The 9,789-nt window shown below is 42.6% G+C and overlaps 1 protein-coding gene across 4 annotated transcripts in view; it reads left to right on the forward strand.

The window, feature by feature from the left end:
• Window positions 1–9,653, forward strand: part of SLC6A9 (solute carrier family 6 member 9) — a 56,691-nt gene extending 47,038 nt beyond the window's left edge. For all 4 annotated transcript variants that reach the window (XM_058174671.1, XM_058174674.1, XM_058174672.1 and 1 more), the window contains 10 exons: window positions 605–860; window positions 1,740–1,872; window positions 2,593–2,727; window positions 2,858–2,961; window positions 3,823–4,060; window positions 5,111–5,245; window positions 5,348–5,447; window positions 6,720–6,820; window positions 7,146–7,316; window positions 7,455–9,653. In XM_058174671.1, coding sequence (XP_058030654.1) covers window positions 605–860; window positions 1,740–1,872; window positions 2,593–2,727; window positions 2,858–2,961; window positions 3,823–4,060; window positions 5,111–5,245; window positions 5,348–5,447; window positions 6,720–6,820; window positions 7,146–7,316; window positions 7,455–7,670 — 1,589 coding nt within the window. In that variant the 3' untranslated portion in view covers window positions 7,671–9,653. The remainder of the gene's footprint in view (window positions 1–604; window positions 861–1,739; window positions 1,873–2,592; window positions 2,728–2,857; window positions 2,962–3,822; window positions 4,061–5,110; window positions 5,246–5,347; window positions 5,448–6,719; window positions 6,821–7,145; window positions 7,317–7,454) is intronic.
• Window positions 9,654–9,789: the final 136 nt, after the last annotated feature.

Raw genomic sequence — 9,789 nt, forward strand, 5'->3', positions numbered from 1 at the left:
AATATTTACTTGCTAGCACTAGCTTTCTGCCGTATTTATTCTGCCCAGTTGTAAATGTATGAGTTATGGTCTCTCTAATCTAGATACATTACTATTCATATGCAGTCTTCTGCTTCCCACCTCATGGCTGCATTTCTGCTGTTTTGAATCTGGAAGCAGAAGACTGTAATGGCAGTGTTTGCACTAGATATTTAATGCTAAACCACCAGCAGCCAATTCTAATTGTGGTATTCACCTCCTTGCATACGCTTCAACGAACCATGTAATGACTTAATGGATAGTCTGATTCACACAACTGGATAGGAGAATGGCTAGGTTCCAAAAAACATGCTGAACCACAAACTGCAATATTGTTTTAGTTGTACAAACCTAATCAGTGTGTGCGTGAGTGTTGGCAGGACCTGACTCTGTATCATAAACTAGCCTCATGGGCTTTATTGTTTCTGCTTAAATTAAGCTTGTCCCTGCCATATGTAGTGTGCATGTTGCAGACTTACACCTTTTGCTTTACAATTCCAACATCAATGTGTTCTGTCTTTTACATTTAGCAGCAAACTCCCATCTCAAAACCTTCCTATTTATCCTTATACTTTATTTCCTTCAGGTGTTGGCTATGGTATGATGGTTGTCTCCAGCTACATTGGAATCTACTACAATGTTGTGATCTGTATCGCCTTCTATTATTTCTTCTCATCAATGACACGGGTGCTACCCTGGACATACTGTAATAACTTTTGGAATACAGGAAATTGCACCAGTGTGTTGGATGTTACCAACAGCTCAGTGAGTTCATCACTCAACATCACACGTATCTTCAACCAGACTCTGAAGCGCACTAGCCCCAGTGAGGAATACTGGAGGTGATAATGGGGGCAAATAATGGGCAGGGAGGGGAATTAAGTAAATGGATATGGGGGGAAATGGCAATTGGTTTGTGAGAGATGTGGGAATAATCTGATCATCACTTCTGAGCATTAGTTATTACGCTTACTGGGGATGATGGAAGTTTTAATTCAAAACATATAGACAGGGACAGAATTATGGAAGACTGATCCATAATTAGGTATGTCACAATAGCGCATGGAATCTGTGATCCTAGCTTATTCTGTCTATAAATTTCAGCCACCATCCCAATCTCTGTGTCTGAATGACACTACCTAAGGCAAGTTGCATGGTGGAAAGATATTGCTTCAAAGGGAACAGGTAGCAGAAAGATTGAATGGAGGCAGAGCCATATGTTATTAACATGATTTATAATCAGAGGCAGGTAGACTATTGCTGGACCAAGGGATAGAAACAGTAGGTAAGAAAAAAATTGCAGTATCTTTGACTTGAGTTGAAATAAATCCATTTTGACCCTTGAATTAGGAAATCCAAGAATACCATGTTAGGGATTTATACTCTAATAGACTTGTCACCTGTATTTTTAAAAGTTTCTTATTAGAGGTGGTTGAGAACAAAATTTCTCTATAAAATCTTATGAATCTTATCATGTTGGTGAAAGCTGGTGTAAGTTCGTAGTACTGAACTACGAACATCTATATACTGGTGTACTTAATTTCTGACTCTAAAATTTGTTCAAAGCAGTTAACTATCCCATCTTTTAGATATTTTTTTTTCTGTATTTGTTGATCACCCAGTTTTGGAGATCCGTGGATGCAAATTGGTTTGGTGCATTTGCTAGAGATGGATGTAAAGTGCTTGCAAACTGGAGCTTATATTCCTATCTTTTCTTCCAGGCGTTATGTATTGAAGCTCTCTAATGACATCGGGAATCTGGGTGAAGTGCGGCTTCCCCTTCTGGGTTGTTTGGGCGTCTCTTGGATCGTCGTCTTCCTCTGCCTCATCAAGAGTGTGAAGTCCTCAGGAAAAGCAAGTAGTGTTCCTCTTCCTTAACTCACCCATGTCCAAGCATTGCATATAAATCCATTACTGCTCTTAGATTGGCTTTTGACCCTATCTGCAAACACCCTTGTCCCTTGTCTTGGACTATTTTCCCACTTGCAATTTTACATTGACATAGCACTCCTGATGTTCATCCTTATAGTCACATAAGAGCGGTTTATTTCATTCTATGGGTTTATAAAACTAGTCAAAAAGGGGTGCTTCTAAATATTTACTAGATTCTATATTTTTGTTAAACTATAGTGACTGCAATAGAGGATGTTTATTTTAAGAGCTGTGGTGGTGCAGTGGTTAGAAGGCAGTACTGCAGGCTCCTTCTGCTGACTGCCGGCTGCCAACAGTTTGATAGTTCAGGTCTCACCGGCTCAAGATTGACTCAGCCTTCCATCCTTCTGAGGTCGGTAAAATGAGGACCCAGATTATTGGGGTCAATATGCTGACTCTGTAAACCGCTTAGAGAGGGCTGTAAAGCACTATGAAGTGGTATATAAATCGTAAGTTCTATTACTATTGATATTGATATTAAGAGGAAGAGCGTCAAAGCTTATTTGGATAGGCTGACGGTTGTCATACTGCTAGGAAATCAAAGTTCTAAGAGAAGAAATTTTTGCTGGAACCTACTTTCTACTTGCAATATATCTGAATGCTCTTCAACTTTTCCTTTGTCCCCCTCCCCTCCTCTTTCAGGTGGTATATTTCACAGCAACATTCCCGTACCTGGTGCTGACAATCTTATTTGTGCGGGGAATCACTCTTGAAGGTGCAGTTAGTGGCATCACGTACTATCTGACACCACAATGGGACAAAATCCTTGACGCAAAGGTATTTAGTGGGGATATCACAGAGGGGTTCATAAGCTGTGCAGCCCAGAGCTATAACTCAACCATCTCCCTGTAATTTGAAACTACACAGACAACTCTGTTTCCCCAGTGACATCTTTTATCTTTGATAGGTATGGGGAGATGCTGCCTCTCAGATCTTCTATTCATTGGGCTGTGCCTGGGGTGGGCTTATCACCATGGCATCATATAACAAGTTTCACAACAACTGCTTCAGGTATGATGTTTGATAGAAGTGATGGGAAAAGGATGTACAGAGAGTTTTTGGTGATATATAGTAGTTCATATGTCTAAAAAATAATCGACATGAAGAATAGTGCAGGGATGTCAGGTAATAAACTGCTAGAATCCTTGTCTCTCCCATTGTGGAGGGACTTAATTTTAAACAATGCATAGTTTTTGAGCTTTTCTTTGAAGAGTAAACAAAAGTTTACTTTTGTCTTAAAGCATGAGGTGGAGCAGTCTCAGAATGCAGATTTATTATGAACATGATCCAAGTTCACGTAATGCTTTGTATTAATTTGAGAAATTGAATCAGACGTTGTATTTCCTTTCTTCTTTGTAATTAAATAATTTTGCCTTCTTTCATCTAAGGATCTCAGAACTGCAGGTGGCTTTCATAAAATTACCTTTAGAAAGAACAAGTTATATTTTATCAGATGGGTTTATATCCCACCCTTTTACCAACAAATGGTGCTCAAGATGGCTGCAGGAATTAAAATATGCGGTCTTCTCGAATTAACTAAAACAGGGGTCTCCAACCTTGGTCCCTTTAAGACTTGTGGACTTCAACTCCCAGAGTTCCTCAGCCAGAAAGCTGGCTGAGGAACTCTGGGAGTTGAAGTCCACAAGTCTTAAAGGGACCAAGATTGGAGACCCCTGAATTAAAACATATAGTTAAATATAAATATAAATAAAATATAACAATAAAAAAAAGTCTTCCCTAATTTAGTACCTAAACCCACTTACACGTCACACATGGGAGCCCATTCTTTAGATGCAGATCTTTTGGCTTGCTTCAGGATGCTCCCCTTTAGTTGCAGTTTTCATGAGCTCTCCCAACTTGGTGTACCTACAGAGACAGCATCATCATCAGCATCACCAACTGTGCTACCAGTGTCTACGCGGGTTTCGTCATCTTCTCTATCCTTGGTTTCATGGCTCATCACCTGGGTGTGGATGTTTCCAAGGTGGCCGACCAAGGCCCTGGCTTGGCATTTGTGGCCTATCCTGAGGCATTGACACTCCTCCCCGTTTCACCTTTTTGGTCTGTTCTCTTCTTCTTCATGCTCATCCTGCTGGGGCTGGGTACACAGGTAAACACAGCTACAGTATTTGAAGCTCATTCTTTGGGGGAATTCTAGGGCCCAACATGTCTAAAAGCTACAACTCCAGAGAAAGCTAAACTAGTCAATAAACATAAATGGAAAATATGTGTGAATGTGTGTTTTTTAAAGTGCAACTCACCTGTAGGTATATACACATAAACACATGCCCCACACTTGATTCATCTCATTTGAAGGAAAGATGAAGATTTAACAGTGCTTGGAAATCATGGAAATACCAAATGACATTCCAAATTCCTTTATGGCAAACTGAGTCATAATGAAGCTGTACCAATAGGGCAGCCTTCTTTATCCTGGTGCTGTCTCGATGGAATCAAGCCAAAGCTCCCATTATATTTAAGTTGTATAATCATTTCTCATGCCGACTGATGGGATTTGTAGTCGTACACATCTGGACTCCAGCCACCTGGGGAAGGTGGCAGATTAAGGCACTGAACGTCACTATTAGCGCTAGATTCTCCTCCCAAATAAAGTATATTTGCCCCAAGTGCTGATTCACTTAAGAAGCACTGCTGATCTCCAACCTTTAAATTATTTAAAACTGATGCACAGGTAGTCCTTGATTTACACCCACAATTGAGCCCGAAATTTCTGTTGAGATTGTTGTTAAATGACTTTTGCCCCATTTTACAACTTTTCTTGCCACAGTTGTTAAGTGAATCAGTGCCGTGGTTAAGTTAGTAACATGGTTGGTAAGCGAATCTGGCTTCCCCATTGATTTTGCTTGTGCGAAGGTTGACTCTGTGACACTGCAGCCATCATAAATATGAACCAGTTGCCAAGCATCCAAATTTTGATCATGTGACCATTGGGATGCTGCAACAGTCGTAAATGTGAAAAATAGTCATAAGTCACTTTTCTCGATGGTTACTAAACGAACGGTTGTAAGTTGGGGACTACTTGTAGTTGGAAAGAGAATGAGTTATTTTACTGTTGCTAAATGAAGGAAAACAGAGAGAGCAAAACTTCCATGGCATGTATGTATAACTTGTATTTTTTCTTCTTCATTGTTTTCCTCAGTTCTGTCTCCTGGAAACTCTTGTCACAGCCATTGTGGATGAAGTGGGAAATGAATGGATATTGCGTAGGAAGACTTTTGTGACTCTAGGTGTAGCTGTAGTGGGCTTTCTGCTAGGTATCCCACTCACCACACAGGTATGCAGGAGAGTTAAAGGGCAAGGCAGAAATAGCCCATTCTCATTCTAAGGTTTGCTTAATCCAGTACTTGACTATTTTCTTTTTTTGTTTCTTCTCTAGGCTGGTATTTATTGGTTATCATTGATGGACAATTATGCAGCAAGTTTTTCACTTGTGGTTATTTCATGCATCATGTGTGTTGCCATTATGTATGTCTATGGTGAGTAACTTCTGCCAGTTGCATGGATTAATTGGAACAATTCAAAAATATAGGACTGGCTGGAATACTGATGTTCCAACAGTTAACATTTGATCAATACAGCCAGAACTCCCCTGTGGGCCTGAGAGCCAGGAATACTGAAAAATTAACTATATTATATAGATTCAAGAGTAGAAAATGGTGCTTTCACTGAGTACCATTTCCTGACCTTGGAGCCTGGAGTAAGAAACAAAAAGGGAAAAGCTGCAATCAGGAATTTTTGTTCAATTCTTTCTTATGAAGAGTCCATAACTCAAAAACAAACCGGACAAATATCCAATCACAACAATTCAAAGGATATTAAAGTTTACTTGGCTGTTGCCAATATTTGGTTTCATTGGACACATTCACTCGCAGCTCAGAAGACTGCGGATCCAAGGTGTAGAACTAATTGAGTCGACATGGGCAATATAAATCTAATAAATAAATAAAAATAATTACTTGCTCCCCAACTAAGAAGAGTTCATAGTTAAAGAAACAGACTACAGCAGCAGGTTTAGTACAGAAATCTGGTATCTTTGGGCAAGTTTCAAGGGTATAAGGCTAATGTTCTAGGGAGTCAGGACATTGTGATGTCTCCTAACCACCTTTCAATCATTGCTACTGCTATCACATTTACTACATTATACTGAGGGAACCTATTGTCCTAAGAGGTTGTACCCCAAAGGATATTTTGCCTAGTGTTCTCTGGTCTGGACATGAACCAATGGTGGGTTTCAAAAATTTTTACTACCGATTCTGTGGGTGTGGCTTGGTGGGCGTGGCAGGAGAAGGATACTGTAAAATCTCCATTCCCTCCCCAATCCAGGGGAAGGTTACTGGAAAATCCCCATTTCCTCCCAATCAGCTGGGACTCAGGAGGCAGAGACTAGATGGGGGCGGGGCCAGTTAGAGGCGGTATTTACTGATTCTCCGAACTACTCAAAATTTCCGCTACCAGTTCTCCAGAATTGGTCAGAACCTGCTGAAAGCCACCTCTGACATGAACCTTTTCAGGCACTCTGCCAGTAGGCAATGAGACCTTGCTTCAAGTCTCTTCATTGTAGAGACTGCTTTTGTGCTGTGCTTTCCCTCTCAGGAGTTTTGATAGAGGTAGGGAGCAGAGCAAAGGAGCCAAACTGAGGAACAGGGAGAGAAACACAATGAAGAAATATACCCTGTATATTCTTGCTGTATTCCTACTGTCTAATTATAATACCTCCAGTCTAATCGACTGACCATCTTTTCATCCAGGGTACCGGAGCTATTTCAAGGACATTGAGATGATGCTTGGTTTTCCACCACCCATATTTTTCCAGATCTGTTGGAGGTTCATCTCTCCAGTTATCATCTTTGTGAGTACAAAGAAGTGGGAGGGGGGACACAGAAGAACATAGGAGACATGATTGGGAGTGAGGGAAAAGGGGAAACAGGGTGATTTAACAATATAATCAGGATGGAATATAGACGAAACCGCTTTTGTCACTGTGACAAAAACACAGTGATAAGCAAGTGGGGGAGGGGGGAGAGAAGGCCAGAGGTTTTTTACTTCCCATGATAAAAACATCCATGTCTGAGAAATTAAGAGAGCTTTTGAAGGTCCCCAGAATGCAAGACTAGGAATGATGCCAGGCAGTATATATTTTGGTTTCAATCACCCTTTCCCCCCTCTCCTTCCAGTTTATCCTCATATTCACAGTGATTCAGTATGAACCAATCACATACAACACATATGTGTACCCGACCTGGGCCATCGCCATTGGTTTCTGTATGGCGCTCTCATCGGTCATCTGCATCCCTATCTATGCAGGCTACTACATTTTGCGCTCAGAAGGTGACACACTACTGCAGGTAGGACTGGGGCTTGCAGGCAACTGGGCAGAGATGCTGCTACTTTCTGGACATTTTGAGTGTACTAATTTCTCAGATCCCACTGCAAACCTGGTCTTGAAACCACCAACTCCTTGTTTGCCTTTTGTATCTCTACAGCGTTTGAAAAATGCTACTCGGCCAAGCCGGGAGTGGGGCCCAGCACTTGTTGAGCACAAGACCGGCCGCTACGCAACAGCATTCAGCTCAACAGAATCCCAGCTGGAAGTGCAGCTGCTGAACCCGGATAAACCCAAAAGTGATGAGGCTGGCATGATGGCTGCCATCACCATCGGAAGCAATGGCTCAACCCACAGCCAAGACTCAATGATGTGAACCTTAGCCTGGGAGGCAGGGCAGGGAGCACTCCTTGCATCAATCCATTCCCACCTGTCCTGGTTCTCTAAACCCTACTCTGCTCAGATATACTAAAGTACCCCCACTGGGTGGGGGACCCCTGGCTCCCAGGCTGTGCTGGACTCTGGGGGAGGGGGCTATGAGTTCCCATCCCACCCACCTCATTAGTGTCCCTGTGCCATCTTGTAACCCTTATGTTTACAAGTAATGCTCAGATGGCCCCAATTCACAGCCAGGACCAGGATCAGAGACAGAGTTGTGTGCACTGGCTAACTAGGTGGGGGTTCCTTGAGAGGTACCAGTAGGAAGGTTGGTTAATGTCTTAGAAGCTTAGAAATCCCTTCAGGATGGTTTCTGGCAGCTACTCCTGGGTCCAGCGAATCTAGAATCTGTTGGGGACAATATGGTCCTCACTGCCCTGGATCAGGGCTATTTGGCTGGCCCCCACAAGGAAATTAATGGGAGTGCTAGGGGTCAGTAGTGATTTCAAATTTGAGCTGATATTCTAGACAAAGTTCAGTCTAGAGCTAGACAACCTTCAGCTAGACTACTGCCTTTATGAGCACTCGTGCACACATGCATGGAAAACTGCACACTACCCATCAGTATCTATACCTTCCCAGCTTTCCCACTTGTCTAGTATTTTATGAAAAGTGGGGTAGCCTTTCAGGACTGTAGATATAAAGTTTCAATGATGGTTCCAAGAGTTTAAGAAAATTCCAGAAATCTCTCATAATTGGTAGGGAGGATCTAGCCTTATTTGTCTAACTGTCCATAATTCTTTTCTCATGTGTACACAAACATATCCTTTCACATAGTTAAGAGACACTATGTGACTGATTCAAATCTAGAAAAGTCCCACACCTGTGGGAAACTCCTGTAAGCTGCTGCTACACTGTGTAGAGGTGGTGGAGCAAAGTATTGAACTGAATTATGCAGACGCCTGTACTTGAGTTCTGAGGAATGGAGTCTCTGAAGCCATTGTTTATTTTCTTCCCCTACAGAGGAGCAAATGAATTTGAATAGGGTCCCTCTACTTGAAAGGGACCCTTGGGACCTAGCCCTGCCCCAGTCTCTAGGGAAAGGAGCAGAGCCAACCATGGTGCTAAGAGTAGATGATGTGCCAAGACCAGCCCTTGCAACTTGAGGGAAGCACAAAGGTCAGAAAGCAGATAGCTTTCCACGAAAGCTATTCCTGGTTAGCCCTGGACCACCACTTCCCCGTGGGGATGGAAGCCTCTATTCCCATGCTGCAGTCATGAAGAAGTTGGCCAGAAGCACCAATATCTCATGGCAGGATGATCTCTTCATAACACAAGCCAGGTCTCACACTGGCTCAAATAGAGAGGGGTAACTAAATGGTTGTGTCTTCCTGCCTCATTGCCCCATATCTTCGTTTCAGCATTGCTGCCTGCACTTTATCCTGAGCAAGGCCTTGGAGGAGGTCCCGACAGCCACTCCCTTGCCCTTTATCCTGTGGCAGCAATGATACCAGGACACCAGTGCCAAACTTTTTTTGTAGGGATACTAATGCCAAATTTGTAAGGGGCATCCCTCAGCTCCCAGGAATGCACAATTGCTACAATGCCAACAGCAAGGGTACATCTGGTCCCTACCCACAGGGTAACTGCCCCAGCCAGTGACGTGGGCAAAAATGGCCAGTGTTTTAAGTGCCAAATGTCTGCATCATGCACAGATGAGAGGAAGGACAGATGGCTTCGTGTCATGATGGCATTTTTACCTTAAGCCGCCAGCATCCAATCCTTTCCCTCCTCTGTACTGAAAATGCACTATTTAATGCATGGTTCCATGTCTGTCCCTCCCTCTCCTGCTGAGGGTGGCAACTGCCACTGCCACCTCTCGTTGTTCATAGCAATAATTGTATGAGTCTCCCATACTGTGACTCTCCCAGTTGTAGATTGTTAAAGTCTCATAGATTTTAATGAAATTTATATTCCTGAACTCAGGATGTACAGTTCTTTTTGTGGGATCGGAAGGTTGATTTGAGGAGCCATAACTTTTCTTTAATGTTATAATGGAATTATTGTACTGACTAATGGAGAGGAGGAGGAAGGGGAGAAAGGATCCCAGGGGGCAC

This window comes from Ahaetulla prasina, chromosome 3 (assembly GCF_028640845.1).
Source record: "Ahaetulla prasina isolate Xishuangbanna chromosome 3, ASM2864084v1, whole genome shotgun sequence".
Lineage (NCBI taxonomy): Eukaryota > Metazoa > Chordata > Lepidosauria > Squamata > Colubridae > Ahaetulla > Ahaetulla prasina.